At 44.8% G+C, this 22126-nt stretch overlaps 1 protein-coding gene across 2 annotated transcripts in view; it reads right to left on the bottom strand.

Annotated features, from left to right (window-relative positions):
* PHACTR3 (phosphatase and actin regulator 3) overlaps positions 1–22126 on the bottom strand; it is a 100244-nt gene that overhangs the window by 2807 nt on the left and 75311 nt on the right. For both annotated transcript variants that reach the window (XM_033074759.2, XM_033074760.2), the window contains exons 9-11: positions 5569–5624; positions 1576–1637; positions 569–709 (exon numbers count right to left, since the gene is read on the bottom strand). In XM_033074759.2, coding sequence (XP_032930650.1) covers positions 569–709; positions 1576–1637; positions 5569–5624 — 259 coding nt within the window. The remainder of the gene's footprint in view (positions 1–568; positions 710–1575; positions 1638–5568; positions 5625–22126) is intronic.

The raw sequence follows: 22126 nt of genomic DNA, 5'->3' as shown, positions 1-22126 counted from the left end.
CATCTCAGCACAAAGCCATGCTAACAGTCCTGTGTTTGCCATTTTGCCACTAATTGTCTCAGCATCCTGCTCCTTCTGCTTCCTGCAGCCCTGAAACTTCCCAGCTGTTCTGGCTGGAATCATAAACTGTTCTTACTACTTGATTATCTAAATGTGACACTTAAATTGGGCTGTAAATCAGCTACATGGCAGGTAAGGGATGGGACAAAATGAGAGCTCATGTTTGGGAGAACAAGGGTCCAGTGACTCCTGGAGCATTCACAGGAAACAAGACAGGAAATTTTTGCATATTTGGGACAAAACTTCCAGTCTGAGAGTAAAAGTTAACACTCTGTTGGCTGGAAATGGTTTTGAGTTGGAGCCAAAAATTGTATCCACCTTTTTGGGTGTGTAGAAACCTTTCAAGTACTAAATTGGCTTTTTTATGGCATTGGTATGATTTCAACATAAAAAATCATGGTAAAGTTTACAGAGATGAAATGCTGCAGTGGTTAAAGTCTGTTGAGAATGAGATGTATCATTACAGACAAAGCAAGGAGAAAGCAGAACTTTGTGGTTGTGTCAGTACCTTGTCTGCTGCTGACAGTCGTGTCCATGGTTTATCTGCTCTCCTGTCATAGTCCTGTGCTTTTGCCACTTCCACATAATCACTGAATCGAATCAGGATCTTTCTGTCTCTCAGTTCATCAACTGTAGGTCTCTGGTTAAGCTGTATTCAGAAGTTTTGTGAAATAAAACCAGGGTTAATAACAAATGAATCAGTAAAAAATGCAATATTTGCTTCTTTTCATCTTGGCTCCGTGTGCATTTACATATATGGGAAACCACCCAACCCTTGGAAACTCCAGGGAAATACTTCATCATTTGTAGGACTTAAAGGAGAGTAATAATGGTTTAAATGGAGCTGTGGGCTACAGCACAGTGCCTTTATAAGGGACAAAAGCAGAAAATATTTTAATCCAGATACTGATAAAATATATTTTCAAAATGTAAAGGAATCATGATGGATTTTTATGATCTCTGGATGATTTTGGATGCTCTACTGATGATTTAGGATGTTCTACTACAGGCAGAGGCAAATTGTCTGTGAGATCCTCAGCACTAGACCCACTGTAAGAATTTCAGTCTAGCTTTATCAAGTTATCAGCATATTTGGTCTGTAATTCCATTAGAGATTTCTAAGAACAGAACAACAAGATCTTGTTCTTATTCTGAGAATATTTTAAATGCAAAAAGAAATGTACTATGGGAGCAGACCTGGAGTTCAGCAGGAAGGCAGCTCTGCTACAAAGAATGAAAAAGTCCTTTTCCAGTAATGGAGCTAAAAATATGCAGTGTACAAACAAATACTCATTTTCTGAGTAAGCTTATATGTAAATATTCTACTAAAGCTCATCTGGCTGAGGTAAGGTAGGAATATCTATAATTGATATTGCCAGACACTGCTATCAGACACTGCTGAGGAGAATGCATATTAAGGGAGGTTCTATGTGATAAAGACCTCTATGGCTGGTTGATATTATAGTAATTTTGCTAAATTTCTAAAAGCTAGTAGCAGGTATTGCAAGATTTTACCTTTCTTGTCAGTCTCTGCTTGATTTCCCTTCTCTCTTCCTGTTCCGTTTGATCATTTCGTTCTGCGGAGAATATAAAAAAAAAGATTATTTTCCTCATGAGGAAGTTTGGTGTTTTCCCAAGTTCCAGGCAAAAACGAGCACAGCCAAATGAGCAGCTGGAAGTTGTGAGTTTTGGTAATTCAGTGCATCTCTGGTGTGTGCTGGAGCACGGAGTCACCTCTCTGTGAGGACACCGTGCTGGTGCCAGAGTCAGCTCTGAACTCCACGGGGATTTAATGAAACAACAGCAGCCACACCAATGCTCCACTCGGATAAACTTCAGAAGGAAAATCAAAACTCTCCACAGCTGATCAATCATCCTTTTTCACTCTCCATATTGCTGGAGCCATTGGTGCTGTCAGATGCTGAGGAGCCTCATTGCAGCAGCTCCAGGCAGAGCCCTTCTGTGCTCAGCTCTCTCAGGCTGCATCACTTGGCACTGACCAGCGCCTTGGCTTTCCCTGACATGAGACCCCTTTCTCCTCCCTGTGCAGAGCTCTGCTCTGAGCTCACCCCTTGTCTTTGTGTGTTGTGCCTATTAACATTCGAGCCGTGAGAACTCCTACACACTGGCTCTAAAAATAGCCCGGAGTGCTGTAACGCTGTGAAATAGATCCCCTGCCTTAGGAAACGAGTTAATGGCGTTTCTATTCCCAGTACTATCTGTTACTAAATTAAGGCGTGAGCCCGTGACCTGAACAAAGCTGCAGAGCCAGAGAAAAAAGGTTTAACCATTCAGGGATTCTCTGGGTACTACTGTGAGGTTTATTATACAACTTGCATTAGATATTTCCAGAGTTAAAGCACTCACGTGGTTCCTACTATGCCTCCAAAATCCACTAGCACTGCAGATGGATTTCCAAGATATTTTTAACAATGAAACATTTTTCTCCCTGATTTTGGCACTCATTAGATGACACTGAGATGCAATCAAGTCTATTTAAAATAACATAGCAGTGCATAGCTCCACCTGGCTAGGATAGAAATGTAAATCAAATGAATTTAAAATGCTATAATGTGCTGCATTACAGTTCAGTGGCAAGGCAAAAAATGTAAAGAGAGCAGGTCAGCTAAAATTAGTGCTGTGTCAGGGATGAGCAGCTATTTCAGTCTGCAATGTGTAAAAGAACAGGCTTTCAGAAGTAGAGGGTATTCTTAGATATAGAGATAGCTGAAGAAGTTATTCATTCAGCTTTACTTCACCCATTTTAGAGCAGATATTCCTATTCTATATTTTTTTAAAATTAAAAAGATATAATTTCCTGTGGTGTAGTGCATTTTAAAGATATGAGGTGATATGCTGTGAGAGAACCGCCCAGAGAAGCAGAAATCCTTCAAGGTAGATTGCAACCTGGTGCAGTGGAAAGTGTCCCTGCCCATGGCAGAGGCTGGAACAAGATGATTTTTAAGGTCCCTTCCAACCCAATTCCTTCTGTGATTCTATGATTCTAATTCCCAAAGAAAAGCCAAAAGTACACATTTCTGATCAAAAAATACTTTTCCAAATATACCAAATGTGTACTAACTTATTTCTGTTCTCTTGGGTTCAGTGCTTATTTCCAGCTCCAAGAAATAAAAGAAATAATTCCTTTGCAAGAAAAAAATAGAAATAACCTGAGATTTGATATGAAATGCTGGCAAGGGATTCTAGAACTCAGGCATTATTACTCAGCCAGCCCAGAGAGGCTTTTCCCATCACCATCATTCTGCCCACACAAATCCATTCATTGCTGAGGGTTGGTTTTGCAAATCTCAGAGATGCTCCCAGCTCTGAGGGGGCCTGTGCAGAGCAGGAACTCATTCTGAGCTCTGCCAGTTCCTCAGGGAGCTCTGAGCTCTGTGTGACACCCCAGCATCTCCTTGGCTTCAGAGAGCAGGGATGGTGCAGTGGGTTCAGGAGGTGCCTTCCTGGATGGGAGTTCAGCTTTCTGTTGAGTACAGCAAGGACACATCTGACACCTGGGCTGTGATTTTAGTTCATTTGCTTTTCATGCTTGGTGGGAAGCCAGCAGTGTTTCTATGGTTAAAAGACTTGGAAGATCAACAAAATTGTAAGAAAGTGCTGGCTTTAAGTTTGCTTTTTAAGTATTACTTTTATCTCAGAAACAACTCCCTAAAGGAGGTAAGAAATCACTTTTTGAAATCTTGTTGAGATTTGCTTTAAAGTGACAGTAGTTGTACATTGCAATACGCTTCTATTTTTTTACCAAAGTTGTAAAAATTTGAATCCTGAGTCCATAAAAGAACTTCTGTCAGCAGTACCAATTATGAACATCAAAGATATTGGGAAATGCACAACTTAAAACTGCACAAACCCCTACTACACCTAGAGGAGGTTGTGGAGATTTCACTGAAGGGCTTTTATACTGCTACAGCTTTCTATATAATGGCAGAAGTAAATGAAATGGAAGTGGTTCTGATCCCAGCTGAACCTGTACAAAGCCTGAGCAACTCAACAGAAGTCAATAAATTTGCTCCATGCTGGGAGCTCTTTAAATGAGATATAAATCTAGATCAGTATGTTTAGCTGGTATCCAGGAAGTATCTTTAATTCTGCTTTATCTTCTTTCTGCTTTATCTCTCTCTAAGCTCATTATATGAGTGTATTCAAACTTTTTTATTATTAAAACTGGTCAGTTCAACCCAGATTAAGGATGTAACCAACACACTTCAAAAAAGTAAACATAAAGGAACAGATTTTTCAGTGGTGATCAGCTTTTCCTCAGCCAGGAAAAAAACCCAGAGAAACAAATTTTCAGATATCTTGGTTACTGACTCTTGAAAATCTGTCCCCATGTAGTTCAGGATCTTGGGTTAGTGCATTTTCCTGCCTCTCTGGCACATGACAGGTGAAGTTGGGCCAAGTTCACCCATTCATGTTGCAAAGAGAGTTTCCTTTTCCTCCTCGAGCCGTGCACATGCAAAATGGAGCTCATTTTACTGTGTGTGGTCTGTGCAATGGAACTGTACAGAAAATACTAACTATACATTGCCTGTGGAATCCCTGTGTGAAAACTGAAATGAAATCCCAAATAACTTCAAAGGCAAGAACATGAGGTTTTTCCCTAGGAATCACTAAGAAAGTTCTGAGACATTAAATTTTAGCCAACGCAATGTTGATGACATTTCTCCTAGTGAATTACAATCACATGATTAAATATAAAGTAAATAGTGTAGGCAGCACTGCTTGTGTGCCACATTTCTCTGGCTTTATGCTTTATGTTTATAAACCTATAGTTCACATCACTCTGGGTTTTTTCTTTCAAAGCTAAAGAAACTAAATAGCAGATGGATTCCTCCTTTGGAGATCTACAGTGGTGACAATTTCAAAGCTGTCCCTCACCTTCCCCTAATTCAGCAGTTTGAAGGGAAGGGATTATGTTCATCCCTTGTTTGATCCCTTGCAAGCATTTAGGAAAAGAGTTGCAAGTTTTGCCATGTGAATTGGAGAGATGCTGAGAACACTTCCTTGTGGCAGTGCCTGCAGCAGGCCTGGGACTGTCCCTCTAATAATTCTGATATCTCAGGCTGATCTTTGACTTGGCTTTGGGAAGATCTCCAGTGACATGAACAAATGGGCCTGGGGAGAATCACATCTCTGCAAGGATGCTTCCCCCTTCCACTGCATTGCCAGTGCTATTCAGAGTTTGCCTGGAAAATCCATGTCTTGAAAAATGTCACTCCAGTTCTCATGGCACTGTGACCCTCGGATTGTGTTCCCCTCTTGGACACCAGTAACAGTGGAATCACAATGAAAATTATTTGAAAGCCTGATCTTCAAGGGTTCTTTTTGACCTAAAATTGCAAGTCTTTGTGAAAAATTAAAACTTTTAGGTACAGAAAATTATCCCAATGAATTAATTTGTCTATTTAAAAATAATACATTCTGGAAATGCAATCACTGGTTTCAACAAACACACATAAAATACTTTAGGGGAAAAAAAGTACTCACGTTTCAGTATATTCCTTCTTTCTAGCTCCTCAACAGCGGGTCTTTGGCTGAGTCGCCTGCGGAAAAACACCAAAATCACATTTTGTACCATGCCTGTTCTTTGGAAAGTCTGTAGAATTCTGACTTCTGGTGGGTGCTTTCCTCAGGAGGGGACTACAAAATGTCTCTCCAGCACTCGTGGAGAAAAAAAAAAAAAAAAAAACAACCTGGCAGAGAATTATTTCTTTTATTATTTTTATCAAATGCCAGTAGCGCAGGTAAAAGTTCTCCTCTAGTTTGCTCTGCTGTCAGTAAAATGCTTCCTCGGAATGTGCATCCTTTTCATCACACCTTCCAGACAGCCAGCTGGAACCAGCACTCTCCAGAGGTAAAATTCACTCTCAGGTGGTTATCAAAGGAGTTTCACAGCGATCTTCTGCCTCTATCACTGCCTTCACCTTTTAATCACACGTAGCAGCGCGTTTCCTTTCTCTACTCACACCAGTGCATCCTGAGCAAAGGCAGACTGGCCAGGAATAAAGCTTTCCTGTGCTTTCCTGAGCTCTGCTCCTGCCTGCTGAATGCAATTCGTGTACTGCTCACAGCCTCGCGCTGTCTGAACGGAGTGTCTTGGTTCCACCTCCCCTTTTCTGTAGTGCTGCCTCAGGATTGAGGCTTCCAATCATATGATCGGTGCCACAGCGATTTTATTGCGCATACTAAATGAGACTCCCCCACGAGGCACTGTGATATTGCAGAGGATCTCAGGTAATTGGAGGCAGGCACACACACACAGACACACACAGACACACACACACAGGCTGTATTTGCTGGCTTTCATGTCATAATCCAGCCAGCAGATCGGAAAGAGTTTCCGATGCTTCCTGGCCTGCGTTCTGGCAGTGCTGAGGATTCTCAGCCCCTGCTCTCAGCAGATGTTGCCAAGCTGGAGATGAAGTTACAGAGACAAAGAAAGGCTCAGAGCAGGGACCACACTGCAAACTGCAGCAGTTATTCCTCTGCTGGGTATAGGGAATAAATGAATAATTATAAAGTCATGCTGTAACAGGAGATCTACATTTTATCAAACATACAGCAGATGGAAAAATGAAGTAATTGTTAACACACTGCAAAAAAAACCCCAGTAAAATTACCTGATTCTAATTTTTCTTTGTTTTGTAAGCCTTACCCAATATACCTTCCAAATCAACTCTGTGGTCATATGTTATCAGACCAACAACTCCTTATTCTTTTTTAGTTAAACTCTCGGGAAAAATTCTCATCTTTGGCAACAGGAAGCAGCACAACTACTGCACCAAATTCACACCAACAGAAAACTTTAATAGATAAGTTCTTGTGCAGAAACACCTACAGCCTCTCACTCTTCCTACCTAAGGCATTTCTCCTGACCTCTGGGTTCTCTTTGGAGTAATAAACCAGACACTCCAGCAGTGGAAATTGCAATAATCCCATCTGAAACAGGAATGCTGAAACTGAGGACTTTAAATATGTATTTTTAATTCCTGTTACCCTTGGACTCCTCCCTCATTTCCCTTCATGTCTCAGAAATTACACAAGTCTGCAAGGTTTTGTTTGAAACAGATAAAGTGCATTTTATAATATAAATCAGGGAAGAATGACTTTCTTGGAGAGCTCATCTGCAAATGAAAGGTCCACCCGACCTGCTGCTCATATGCCACTCTCTCAGCCATTCTTAATTACAGCCCTGCCATGTGAGATTGATAGATTCTCCCAAATCTGTACATTACATTTCAGAGGCCCCTTTTAAACTGGGACATTAAAAGCCTAACAAAATTAGAGCAGAATGACAATGCAAATGTATATGAATATTCTGTGATTCTGTGTGAACGCTCTGTATTTATATATAATATGTATGATGGTTGATTATTTAAACCCTGTTTGCCTTTTGGCTTTGATAAATACACATGAGTGTCCATTTTTCTGTGCACACCCTCAGCAGAAGACAAAGGTGCAGACAGACACAGAACTATGTGCACACGAGAGCATTGCAGGGTTTTTTCCTGGGTTTTTCAGAGGTACAAACCGCACTTCCAAACTTTACATCACAGTCACAAGACTAGACACGGACTTTGGTTAAAAATAAATTTCCAACAAGATTCCAGGGAGGTGAACAGAGTGAAAACACCAAGTACGAGGAGAGTCACGGTCAAACGAGAAGCGGCAAAAAACTCCAACATTGTTGCTGTCAAGGTCCGGGGATGTTTTGGGTCTATTTGTTTTTTCTGCTGTTCAGGAGAAGTTTGGCCATGCCCAGAAACCTTCTGGAGCTGCTGTGGGGTTGTTTGGCCTGGGGAGCCGGTGAAGGTGAGGGGCTCCAGATGCCCTGACAGCGATGGGGTCGCACGGCCTGGGGTTGCACGTCTCTGCTGACCTGGGGCTCCAGAGCCCCTTTCTGCAGGATTTCACCATTCCTGAAGTGAATGCCCTGCCTGGTCTGATCGCCCCTCAGAGCGAGACCCGCGGGGCCGTGGGGCAGAGCCCGCCCTGCCCGAGCTGCTCTGGGCATGGCGCAGGGCCCTGAGCCCACAGCAGGCCCTGCACCCCTGCAGAGCCCCTCAGCCAGGGACACACATCTTCTGAGGGCTCCTGGCAGGGCACAGGTCACCCCTGCCAAAATCCACATCTCTCCTGAAGGGGCTTTAATGTAAGAAACCACTTCAGATGAGTCTGTGCCTCTGCTTGGCTGAGCCATCCTCTGGGAGCTGCAAGCTCTGAGCAACAGGTGCTCTATTGTGGGTATTTATTTCATCCCTGAAGCTGGTATGTGTGAAACCCTGCCTGTGACAGCAGCAGAAACACAGCCTGTGTGCTGAGCTCAGTGAGATTCCTTGGAAAGGACTGTCCATCCCTGTGGAGAGCCGGTGCCATGGCCTCGGGATCGCCACCACACCCGGACCGGGAAACGGCCCCGGCTCCCCTCACACCAAACAGCCAGCAACAGGGCATGGACAGACTCAGGAGCTCAGAGGGGATGCTCAAATCTCATATTTAAAGGAAACAAACTCCAGCTGAATGACAATTATCAGCAGACTGCAGAGCAGGGGAGAATCTCTCTGGTGTGTGATTCCGGAAGATGAAACAGGAGCCTGCTGTGAAGGAGCCTTTGTGAAGGCTAAACCTGAGCCCTCAGTGACTATGGATGGTCTCCACAGGCTTTGCAGAGAGAGGGTTTTGTATGAGGCAGGTTCAGGTGGTTTTGAATCACAGTCCTGGCTCATTTCCTGAGGATCCAGTGAAATCCCTGAGTGAGGATGGCTGGAGGTGCCCTTGGAAGGGCTGAGGTGCACAGGAGGCTCCAGCACTGCTGCAACACAGCGTGGCCATGGCTGGGTGGGTCTTGTGCTTTCCATTTCTGTTCTTTTTTCATCCAGGGACTCACAGCCCCACGTGGACTCACCTCAGCAAAGTGACTGTGAGCTCCATGGGGAGCACTCACATAGTCCACCACTTCTGTTGTGCGGCACTAATGATTTCCTTTTAGCTGATCTCAATATCTATTTCTTCTGGGAAATTAATTAATGCTCTTATGTACTTGGGTGTTATGAAATCCTAGGTTTGGATATTTTTGTGCTGCCTGGTGAGGCAGGAGTGCTCCCTTGAAGTCAGTTCTTTGGGAAAGGTCTTGAACCTTTCTTGAAAAGGCTCGAGTAACTTGCAGGCTGGTCCTACTCTGTCCAGATTCCCCCCAGGGTCATTGGAACTGCCATGTCTCATGTTAAGAGTGCTCAGTCCAGATTTGCTTCCCTCTTAGTTTAAACCAAGGGATGCCAAGAGCAGCAGTCAATGAAGCTGAACTGGCAGCACCTCAGAGGTGACTGCAGCTGCCTCTGGGAAACTGAGCACAACTGGAGGCACCAGAGCCAGTTTGCTGTAAGTGGTGTCTGGATACAGTTCAGAGATTGCTGCACATGTGTCAGAGATGCTCCAGGTTTGGACAGACACCAACATATTCTCATAAAACTGAAGTAATCACCATAAGTGTGTGGGGGTAAAAGGGGATGGACACACAGCACTTCATGTTCAGAAAAATTGCAAAGATTTTGTGTTACTGTTCTGTGCAAAGTGAGCAGAAACCTTCAAAGCAGCAGGTATTCTTTAGTCGTTTGAAGCTTGGGGAGTGTTCTGGGTGTATTTTCCAGACTACCTTTAGAATGTTTTCTCCAGTAATTTGGGCTCAGAGAGATGATAATATGTATTTATTATAATCTCTTAGAAGCCAAAGACTTTGCTTGCTCCCATGTTCTCCCACTGTTACTCCTGTGGGTGAGAGGAGCAGGTCATTGCAAGTTAGCTCAGTCTCCTGTGGTTCTCTCCACAACACCCTGCAGGTCCAACCAGCTGCTCTGGGTCTCAGGGCACCTCAGGTGCTCAGTTTGCACATGGCCTCGAGGTATTTGTTTTCCCCATGCAAGGTGCACATGGGAATCCTCTGACGTCTGTAAGCACTCCCTTGGCTCTCAGAGAGGCAGGGGAGCTGTGCTGCCTGGCTCTTCCCTTGGTGAACATGTGTGGTGTACAACAGCAGCAAAACAGGCTTCCCTCTGCCATCAGAGCCCTGCTGTGATGGGGCTGGACACGAGCACAGGTGCAGATGTGGATTTGGAGTGTGGGGAAAGGCACAAAGGGCTCATCCCCTCTGGAGCAAGGTCACACGTTTGTGAGCCCAGCGACTTGCACATGTGCCTCTGACTGCTGATCAGGAGATCAATATCTGCTTCACACTGCCAGATTGCCTCCTCCACATTGAAGGGAATGAATATCTCAGGACCACTGTTATACAAGGATTGATCATATTGGACAGGTACAGGTGACTGAGTGCTCAGCAGGCTGAGGATCTGCATGTCACCAGCACCCAGGGGCTGATGTCAGACAGGCAATGCATCAATGTGTCCTGGGAGCTGCTGCCAAGTCCTCTGCCCTCACAAATGCCCTCAGCAGTGTCTGCTTTGTCCCTTGTGGGAGCTGCATCCCAGCAAAGCCACAGCAGGCTGAGGGTTTGCAGGTGTGGGCACAGAATGGCTGATCAGAGACCAGCTTGGAACAGGTACAGACCCCCCTGTGCATATGGGGCTATGGTGACTTCCCACACCTCAGACAATCCTTCCTTCCTCTTATTAGTCTGTATCTCACCTGCCTGGCAGACTCAAGCAAGCATTCAAGCAGAATCCAGTGAAAAACAGCTCAAGTTTGTTTGGTTTCTTATCTGTCCCCAAAGTGTGTTCCTGTTTTCCAAATATATTTTTTCATAGAATCTGTTGCACAGTATCTGTGTGTATGATTGCCACAAAACTGAATTTTTTTCAGGTTTGTAGCTGAAGCCAAAAGTTACACTTTGGAGTCCTGTTGCTGGTGTTAATAAGATCCATGTGATTGTGATGATCTTCTCCCAAGGGAGGAGTGAGCTGGGCAGACCTGAACACGTGCATGTGCCTGTGGACCCTGGACTGACAAGTGAGCAATCAATCCAGCCATCAGTAAATGAGCTGTAGCCAGCAGCAATTGCATTGATTGTTCCTCATGTCAGGTGGTTTTGCAGATGAGTCGGGAAGGGAGGTGATGGGAAGCATCCCCTGACAGCCCAGGCAAAGGGAGGAGAAATGGGAGTACCCTGGTTTTGCTTCTCATAAAGCGGCTTGTGTCTGCTGCCCATCAGGAGGCAGAGGCTCTGCCTCTTAAATTGGCATCTCTGTTGCCAGAACATCATGTTCAATTCAACAAGAAGTTTATTTTCATCCTTCCTATAAGTAGCTGTGAAGAGGATGTGTGCCAGGGCTTTGAGTCACCCACGCACTGCACTGTGCCTGCTTGCAATGTACAATTATGGGTAGTAGTAAATCCGTGGTGGGAGGGACTTCTCTGTTACTGTCTGTACAAAATTAGAAGGCAGACACCGAGACACAAATTTGTTTTTACCCCAAGGTAATTCTGGATCGTATAAAAAGTGGGAACTGATGTGCCAGCATTTCCCATAACAGGAAAATCATAGAATCAGGATAGTTTGAGCTGCAAAGAACCTTTAAAGGCTTCTTGTCCAACGCCCCTGCAATGAGCAGGGACATCTTCAAGTAGATCAGGTTGTTCAGAGCCTCATCCAACCTGACACTGAATGTTTCCAGGAATGGGACATTCACCACCTCTCTGAGTAACCTGTTCTAGTTTTTCCATCCTCACTGTAAAACTATTCTTTTTCTTCTCTAATAGTCTAACTCGATCTTTCTTCAGTTTAAAACCATTCCCCCTTGACCTATCACTATCTGCCCATGTAAGAGGTTGCTCTGCCTCTTTTTTTAATACCCCCTTTAATCCCTGGAAAGCCCTAACATGGTCCCCTTAAAAACTTCTTGTCCCTAGGCTGAACAACCCCAAAGCAGAGGTTCTGCAGCCCTTGGAGCATGCAAGAGTATCCTCCAAGAGCAGTTGCTGACCTTGTGTGACAGTAGGGAGCTCAGAGCAGTGTGAAAAGGGTGAGCTGGTTTGGTAAATGCTGTGAGTTGTATTCTTTAAAATTGCCTGGTATTTGTGTCTCTGGGCCATCATGAACTATTTTTTGCATCCAAATAAGAAAACTGCAGATAAACACAGAGGCTATAAATGTTGCCTTAATTACATGTGTTATTTATTTGTTTGGCCTTTAGTTCTGTCTGGATTTTCAAAGCTGCTTATCAGCACGAGTTCAGTTAATTATGTTGTCACTCATCTGTCAGGCAATTATAGTTGTCCACCATTATCATTTCTGTGATAGGAGCCCTGCAAAGAGTTCAGATTTCAGCTGAAATAGAAACCACACACTTGCCCAGCATGACCCTTGTATCATAACCCACTGTCCCTGAAGGACCTGCCCTGTGACAGGTTTGTTACTGCACAGGGCTGTAAGACCTGTGTGGGCTGAAACAACAACACAGCCAGGATCTAATTGTGTCAGAGGATTCAGGGGGACAAGGCTTGAGGGTAATCACTGTTCTCACCATCTGTGAAAGCCCTGCTGCATTTGACCTTTGGGTGCCTAATTTTCCCAAGGTGTGAGGAAGAAAGGCCAGGCACAGCTGGGAGCAGATCAGGACCCAGTTCAAAGACCTGCTGCAAAGCTCAGTGCAGATGCTGAGCATCCTTCCACCACCTTCAGGAGGTTTTTGCTTTCATACCTCTCTCCATACTCAGCTAAGGACTCCTGGAGGATGCTGTTGCAGGCTGTAGGACCAACATAGCATAATGGCTTTAATTTTCATCTGAATTATTAGTTAATATGCAAGAACTAGCATGCTGACATGGGATTTAAATGTAACAACTGCTTATTTCAGAACAGCAGCTTCCTCCTCTCCCACCTGCTTCCCCACCCTGGTTTAACAGAGCTGCTGGCTAGTGGATCTGTCCTGTTTGTGATAAAATTATAATATTTAGTCATTTGGGTGACAAAAGTACAACGGGTTGTTCAGCCAAAGACATGTTCCCTGTCTGTAGTTTGATGAGTGACTTGATCAGCAGTGTGAGCAGCGCTGTTCTCATGAACAGCAGCTTGTTCTCACTTCTGCTCTGCCTTGCAGCTGGGCAAAGAGCTGGTTTGGGGAATACTTTCAAGTTAAAAATAGCTCAGCAAGGCAAAGTGCTGAAAGAACACACTCTTCAAATAACAGAGCAAGTGGTACAACTCCCAGTGCCCCTCCTCTGCTGAAAGTTGAGGAGAACTTCAGGCTGGGTATAAAATGGGTGTTGAAGGTTCTTCCAGCAGAAACCGAGTGCTAGGCATGACCTGATCACACTGTGCAGGTCACTGAAAATGGTTAATAACATTTCATTGTAAAGAAATATATTTTCTTCTTTTTTTTCCTTTCTTTCCCTCTGAAACAGGAATAAAACTCTGGAGCCCTGTGTTCCCGCAGAATGAAAAAGCAAAAAGCAATGCTGCGTATCTCAGACTTGGGCAAATTGAGAATATTGTGGGTTTGATGCTTCAGGACAGGCAAACAAAAGCAATCATATAAATCCCAGGGTTTTAGTTCTATCTCACTGTGTGTTTATTACCATGATATAATTTTAAATAAAGACATCTGCCACTGCTGAAATGACACAAAAATCAACTCTGATAGCAACTGCATGAGCAGCAGGAGGGAGTCTGAAATGACCAGCAAACAGAGGCAAATTTCAGCCCAATGGGGGGGACTGCCACTGACCTGAGACTTTCCTGTCCTAGTGACAGCTGTATATTCCTGGGTGCTTACTGGGTTGTGATAATAAAATAAGAAAAGCAGGGGGAAAGTAAGAAAAGAAAAAAGCTAGGTTTTAACTTCACTGTACGAACAATCCCTCATACAATGTTTGTGTCTGTTCTCCCCCAGGGAGGCTGAGGCTGGCTTGTCAGCCACTTTTGTGCCCTGTACAAAATGAAATGTCTGTAGGCTTGTGACTCAATTTCCTGGGAAGCCAGGAGTGCAATTTCAGCCCTGGCAGTCAGTGAGGGCAGACAGGATGACAGAGAGACATGTCAGCTTGGTCTGTACTCTAGCTCCGTTTCAGAGGGCAACAAATAGAGATATTGTCCATGGATGGAAGTGTCCCAGAATGTCCTGGCCTCAGCTGGGATGCTCAGGGCTGCACTAAGATCCTGCAGTGCTGTGCACTTAATCCATAAACAGTTGCCCCTACAACAGATGCCACTGCAATGTGCCACTGTGGGATTTGGGTCACTGGAAGAATCCACAGCTGGATTTGCAGAGACAGACAAAGTATTGGTGTGTGTGTGGGCTGTCAGCTGTGTGTCAGTTCTCCTCCTCCCCCTCACTCAATGCAGAACAATTTGAGAATGGCCCTTCCTGCCATGAGCTGCTGGGGATTTCCCCATGAGGAGTGACTTCTGGAGAACATCCTTCCCTGTCACCTGGAGGTGTATGCCAAGGGCTCTTTGACAATCTGCAAAGTCTGGGAGGTGACAAATAAACCTCTGCAAGGTGTCTTTGCCCTCTGTAAGGAGCAGTGAGGATTTACCCCAGAGCTGGGGCATCAAGCTGTGTGAGCTGTGAACCTCCTAACCCAGCAGCTCCAAGCAGGAGGGGACGTGCTGTGGCACTTTTTGCAAACTCCTTGTACTGTCAGGCTTGATGCCAAGGAGCAGCTTTCTTAATTACTGAAGTAAATCAAGGCAAATGCAGCACTCACCGAGTACTTTGTGTAATCCCTGAAGGAAAAACCTAAATGACAGCAATTTCTGGAGCTGCAAATGCTGCTGGGACAGACAGGCCCTGCTGGGGCTCTGTGTGTGGCTGCACAGCTGCTCCCAGACTGCAGGAATCTCTCTGGGAATGCTCCCCCTGGCAAGGCAAGTACTTTCTAGTTCTCGCCTGTCACTCACCCACACAGCCTCTCCAAAAGGATGGGATCCCCCTGCCTTCACACAGCATTGCACCATCTGCTGTACTATTTTCTGTTCCTCTCGTGCACAATATTATTGGCCCAGCATTTTCCAGGACAGAGTTAGACCAACAGCCTTGCCTCACACTGTCACTAACCTTGGCTGGCCAGAGGCACAGCAGCCTTTGCCCACAGCAGGCTCTGAATCCTGCTTTTTACTGCACTCCTGTTTATTTGCTTTTAATATTTTGCCTCTTTCAAAATTTCTCTTGAGGTTATCTGCTGATTTTTCAATACAGAGAGTGTTCCTGCTCTCAGTGCAGAGTGAAATGATAAATTCCATTGACAGCTCAAAGATATGGCCCAAAAAGTCTGTAAGGTTGCAAGTCCTCTGGTCTCAATAATCATCATTTTTGTAATTCTTCCACCAGCAGCTCTCCCAGTGCTCTGCAAAGCTGGTCTGTGTGGTTATCTCTGTTGTACAGAATAGGAGAATGTGGCAAACTGTCTTGTCTGAAAAACCAGATTTGCAGCCCCTCTGGGAATTTATTCACTTCCCTCTGCAAGTGGTATTTCAGAAATTCTGTTTTACTTTGTTTTTTAAATTGGACAGGGTGAGGAGTATGACTTGTCACTCGATGCCACTAAGTGTGACACTGCAGACAGGCTAACTTACAGGAAAATACAGGCAGGATTTGAGTTTTGAAATGTCAGGCTAACTTACAGGAAAATACAGGCAGGATGTGAGTTTTAAAATGTCATCCTCATATTCTCTCTGCTCTTCCTCAGAGCTTTCTAGAACCCTCCTTAACTTTGTTTAGGATCCTCTGTTTAGTTATGGTCACAAAAATCCAAATAGAATTTCCTTGCAAATTTGACACAGAACAGAATATTCTGATCTTCTGAAATCCGGGTTCCTCAATTGAATAAAATGCAAGAATTCCATTATGTAAGGCCATGTTTGGGCATTACAGCCGTGGTTTGTTGTGGTACAACATGCCCTGTCTCTCACTGACACAGCTCAAGGCTGCCACACAAAGCCTTTGTGAGTGTTCTCAGGAAAGGATCCCGCTGTGCCACCTCCGTGATTGTCCTCAGAGCTGTTCCCTGCCTGGGGAGGGGCTGCAGGGTGGGCAAGGCCAGGCAGAGCTGTGGATGCTCTGCAGGGACTCTGAGCTCAGCCAGCCCTGGCTCTGTGCACACTCTTGCAGCTGTACCTGGCACTGCAGCTGATGCACAGCAGGTCACAGCATTGCAGTGCTGGGCCTCTCCCCCACCAAAATTCCCTGCTAGCCCTGAGCCTCCTGCCCCCATCACCCCTGTACACCTAAGCCTGGCATTTCCACACACATCATTCTCTGTTTCCTTTTTCTTTAAGGTGTAAACAGGCTGATAAAGGGATTTCTGTGAGCTGAACTGCACAACACATAACTTTCTTTACCACATCAGTCCGGGTTTGTTTAACCTTTTCTTCAGAAGGAGGATTTTTTTCCCCAGCTGGGTGGTATTTGGAAGTGCTGCAGCCACTCCCAGTGATGACTATAACAAGGCTGCAGTGTAGCCTGGCCAGAGTGTGGCTTTTGCAGACACCCTCAAATTAAGCTGCCCTCTGTGCCACAGGCCAGCTGCTTTCTGCAGAGACTGCTGAGAGGGCCTGGCTTTAAATTTATTTTTTTAACATAATTTCTGAGAAACTAATGAAGTATTCATTCATTCAGAATTTAATTTGCTTAATGAATATGATCATCAGAAGCATATGACAGTGTGGTTCATCTGTGAGCAATGCAGTCTTGGTTTTGAGAGGATTTTTTCCTGCAGTGAGGCACTCAGGTTTTATTCTGCTCTTTGTTTCTTGCCTGAGTAGTATTCTGTATAGCCTTAAGAAAACAAAATAACTGACACATCTTTGCAGAACAATGGACTAACTGGATTGCAGTACTTGTTTCTAATGTGTTTTAAGACAACAGATTTTGCCAACTTGGTGGTTCTTGTTTCCAAGTTGCCTTGATATCCTCTGCATAAGTGGACTTGCAGCAGGAGGAGGTGCTCAACCTCCAAAAGTGTGATCCATTTGTTCTTAATTTCACTAGATAAAACCATGAGCATGGATTATAAACTCGGGATTCCTTGGTTTTGTTTGTTTGTTTCTTTTCTGGTGTGTTGCATGTGAGAGCTAAAGGAAAAGACAGAAAACAAGAGTGCTTTCCAGGAAAAAACAACTCCAGAGTCTGGGGAGGTCAAGGAAGTGTGCTGGCCACTTGGATGAGTTAATTACCCTGGAAAACAGATATTGAAGGAAACTCTGGCTGACACAAGGAGCTTCCAAGACCTGATTACACAACTGCAGCTTGCTAGGTGGGCACAGGCAATGGAATCAGAAAAGCCTAGCTAGAGCCATGTTTTAATAATTGATACAACTGCACATCACCTATTGAGCAGTGGTTGAGGAAAATCAGTGACCTTCTGTTCTGACCTGTTTTGTCTCCTTCCCCCACTTTCTATTTTCTAAATATTTATTTCTCTCATTCTACTCCCCCCTACCTTCTCTGAAGTTATTTCAAGCACACACAAACCGTGCTAGACTGACCCAGTTTTCTCTATATGAAAGCAGCAAGCCCAAGCCTCTGATTCCTGAAGGAATTGAGATCCTGAATGAACCAGGCTACAGAAGTTGAGCTCAGAGCTGCAGGAGGAGGGAACTGTAGTAACTCACAGAATTTGGTGAACCAGAAACTGCAGGGTATGAATTACAGTTTCCTTGGATCACATGTACTGAGACATAGTTTTCTTGGAAGAGAACTCAAAAATATGATCAAGTTCTTCATGGGAAAGGACAGGTGATTCATCTGAGAACCCTCCCCGTAAAGCAGGGATAACTCAGTGCTGTGCCCCCAGGGACAGTGTGTGCAGTGAGGAAGTTTTTCTTCTCCAAAGCAAGCCACATTTCAGATTTTGTGGGAGAAGTGACCATTTTAGGTATTCTGAAGGCAATTCACTGCACCAGGCATGGTGACACTCATTGATAGTCCGTCTACCTATAAATTTGGTTAGGTTCAAAAGGCAAGTGGGAGGAGAACCAACACAACATCCAAACTTTACCCCTCTCTTTTGTTCTCTGATGCTTTCAAGTGACATATCTGAAATGGATGTGTTAAAAAAACATGCAGCCAAAACCCTTTCTGGCTGAGACTGTGCTTGTACAGTTCACAGCCTTTCAGATACACAGTGTCCATCCCATCTGGCTTCTGTTCCAACTAAGTGAAGTAAGTGCTTGGCTTTAAGTGCAGAAAACATTTTTCCTGAATTTCATTAATAGATCTAACCCAAAAAAGCATAATCCTAAATCCTCTCAGTGACACAGTGACCATGGCTATACAAAGTGAGGGCTGGCTGTGAATGCCTGAATCCCTCCCTGCCCAGCCCCTGGGTTATCAGGAGCTCACAACACTTACAGCACCTTGTTCTGGTCAGGTTTTCATCCCACAACAGCACAAATCACTGTGACAACCAGAGCAGCTTACTTTGGTCTCTATTGATTAAGCTCTGCAAATTAAATTAAAGCAATTTCTTCCTGTAATTACTTGTACTGCAGAACCCACACATGCTCAAGGACCTGAATCATAATCCAGTGTAAGGTGAAGCATTACAGACTATTACTGGCATTTTCTGCATTTCCTCTTTGGTTTATGACTGCTTGTCACACCACAGGGTAGAGCCCAGCTCTTCAGGCATGTGGAGGTGCCCAATTTCTGGGAAGGGATGAGCAGAGCATGTGCTGCTGGTGGTGGGCGGGTTGGCAGGGCAAAACAAGTGCAAAACAAATGTTTCTTCCCAAAAAGGCTTTTTCCTTACTCAATGACACTTGCTTCAGCAGTTTTCTTGTGAGTTTATTTATGTGATTATGCTGCCCTGTGATACAGTTTTCTGCACTCTGATTTTTTTATTTCTAGTTTCACTTGTGCCACTTACGCCAGATCTATTCGAGGAATTGACTCTGTGTCCCAGAAAAGGCCCTGCATATTCCTATCTGTGTTTCCACCTCCTGCTCTGCTCCTCTCTTGCCTGCTGTGCTCTGACCTGCTGCCCTTGCCTTCACTGTGCTGTGGAAAAAAGGTTTGATTAGGAATTCCCAGCACTGGAGCCAGGGAAGTAGAACAGAGCAGTGTAAGGAGATAGTGTCTTCCCAGAAGACAATCTTTAATCAGCTGTGCCCTGTGAATTCGGAACTTTATGTTGTTGCCTGGCAGAATTTACTGCCTCTGCAGTGACACTGCCTCATGTTTGCACAAATGCCCCCCATTTTCAGCAGGAGGTGAATGCTGAATCCTCAGCAGTACAGGCCTGCACTTGGAGCACCTCTGGGTCCTGTGCTCATGTTCAAACCAGAGAATAACCCAGGACTGAGGCAACTGTAGTTCAACCCGTTATAAATGAATTAGTGTGTTCAAAAATGCTGGGGGCTGGTCTGAGACAGCAAATTGCTCATTCTGGTTCAGCTGCAGATCATGGCTCTTGCTCAGAGCTGACTGGGTGCTCCATAATTAATTGTGCAAGTGCTGCTGAAGCAAGGAAGCACCTCTGGTTCAAGAGCTGCTGTCCAGAGGGCCTGGTATGATCACACACTCAGGGAGGTCAGGTACTTGCCTACCAGGGATTGGTGTTAGTGAGGTTCATTCTATTCTTGGAGTTTAATACTCCAAGAATATCCTGAACTCCTGAAAGGGAACAAACCTTTCTCAGTCCTTTAGACAAGGGGAAAGCATAGTCAAGGTACAGCATGTACAAATGCACTTGAACCCTCTCTAACGCTTTATTTGAACTGCACTGCAGCTCACTTGGACTTGAAAAGCCATGTAAACAGGAGGCTGAACTTACTCATTGCTTGGAGACCTTAATGGCACTTGAGTCTTCTCCCTTTCCTCCTGATTTTTACCATTGAAGGCTGTTTCAGGAACTCTGGCAGCAAGCACTAACCCTCAGCCCTTTGAGGCCAGTGCTGTCTGTCACTGTGTTCACAGCTGGGCTTCCAGCTGTGTGCCACTGCCTTGACACCAAGGAAGAGCACAGGGAATATTAATGCCTTGGGATCTGGAATTCTTAATCCTGGAGGCAGCACTAAAAAAATATAGCTTCACTTGCACATTCTTCCTACTGCTCCCCTCTCCATCCCTCACAATATCTTTCTTTTCCATAGCCTGAAAAGCAGACTTCATAGCTGAAAAGGGGAAAACCATTAAAAAATCACAAATCCTAATAAAATCCTGCAGCCATGAGCAGGTCTGACAGCAGCCCCCTGCTGGTCCCACTGCCAACATCACGTCTTGCTGGAGCAGAGTGAGGAGACAGGAGACTCCCTGGGCTCCCACACGCCCACAGAATTAAATTGTGCCTCTATATTTAGCTCCTGTCTCATGTGAGGAGCTGAGCCTTGCTCACACGCCCATGCTGCAGCCGCTGGGGTTATTTTCAGCATCAGGAGATGGTTACCTGGATGGTTCCTGCCCAATAATGAAATCATTAAATTGTACACAGCTAATTAGTGCTGACAGCTGATCTGTTCTTTGTACATGACCCCCTGCCTTTCTGTCTCTGGAATGAATCTGTGTCAAGCCTTCCCAGCCTTCTGAAATTAGGGCAGTTCCCTGATTTTTAGTCCAGTGACCAGGAGTTGAAGCGCAGTTGGAGATTCATGAAAAAACCCTGGCTAATCTCCAGGTGAGCTTAGGCTGGGCTCAGTTCAGCATCTCCTAAACTTCTGCATTAGGGCTACCAGTAGTTTGTACATGTACAACTACTTTTTATTGTCCATCTAAACAAAATGTTCCCCAAAGTTCTGTCATTCCACCCAGCTCCCTGCTGAACATCTCAGTCTGAAAGGCTGACGCCTTTTCCGTGAGCAAAGCTGCCCTGAGACATTTCTATGGAGAAGTGGCACTGGATGTGCTGTCCTTGGGAAACATGGTACAGCTTTTGTGCTGCCAGCAGGTGAAATTGTCTTTGTGAGCGCTCTGTGCTGAGCTGTGGTGCTGTTTTGCTTTTAGGCTGCCAGTCTGAAGTGTTTTTAGCTTGGTATTGTTCTGTCTCCAGCAGCACTGTGAACTTCACACTCTGTTACCTGAGGGACAAACCAGGGTCTCATCTGGGTGTGCTTTTAGCTGGTCTGGAGTTCCTGGGTGAGTCAACTCGAAAATGCTTCTCCAGGAAGCTCAGGGCAGCACCACATCTACAGATTCCAGATGTGGTAACAACTGAATAAAGATGCCTTCTCTTCACTTTTTGTTGCCAGGAAACCTTGGCCCAGCATCATCCACCTACCCAAGCAAATGCTTTCAATGTGGTAAGGATCAGCTTTAGGTGCTCAAGTTTTGGTTCCTCTCTGTGTACAAAAACCTTTTGTTCTTCCTGTCTGACTCCTCTGCCCACGTTTCTGTATTTAAAACCTGTCCCCATCATCTTTTAAATGCCACTTCACACATCGTGTGTGCTTGTACAAATACCAGAGGAGGTGAAGCAGCACATGAAGTGAATATTACAAGTATAATCTTTTCCAGGAATTCGTATTTTCATTGAGACATTAAGTTATACTGGAGTGTCTTTAGCTGTGGTTATATTCTCAAGAAGCACGAGCCACTTAGACACTTCAAACATTAACTTCCTAAACAGATATCAAATTTAATTAAACAGCCTTTTCCTGAGTCACCCTTCAGTCTAGCAAGTCTTTCACTCCTCCAGGTTTCAGCTGAAACCCCTGCTAGAACAAAGTGTGGCTGTGAGACAGGAAGCAGATATTGCAAACAATTGTACTTGCAAATGTCTTTCCTGCCACAAAGAGCTCTCAATTCACTGAATTCCATCGAGGCCTTATTATCTGTGCTCTGAACACATCATAATGGAACCAAGACCTGTTGGGAGCCCTGTTGCCTAATGCACAGCAGAGTATTCCAAATGTGCACCGTGCTCTGGGGCACTGAGGCTGCATGGATTAGTAAGAGAAGCACTACAGCATAGGGAAAACTGGACTATTGCCATTTTGGAGGGAGAGGGAGGGAGAAGTCCACGTTTCCACGGCAACAAGTGGTAGATTAAATTGGCTGGGAGCACGAAATACAGGAAATACACTTTTCAAGAGCAGCGATGCACATAAATGAATCCTGGAATCTCTCCTCATGCTGCTGTCAGTCAGTAATAAATCTGA

Source organism: Catharus ustulatus, chromosome 17 (genome assembly GCF_009819885.2).
Source record: "Catharus ustulatus isolate bCatUst1 chromosome 17, bCatUst1.pri.v2, whole genome shotgun sequence".
NCBI classification, from domain to species: domain Eukaryota; kingdom Metazoa; phylum Chordata; class Aves; order Passeriformes; family Turdidae; genus Catharus; species Catharus ustulatus.
The sequence above is the reverse complement of the archived record's forward strand: the minus strand, read 5'-3'. Positions and strand labels throughout refer to the sequence as shown.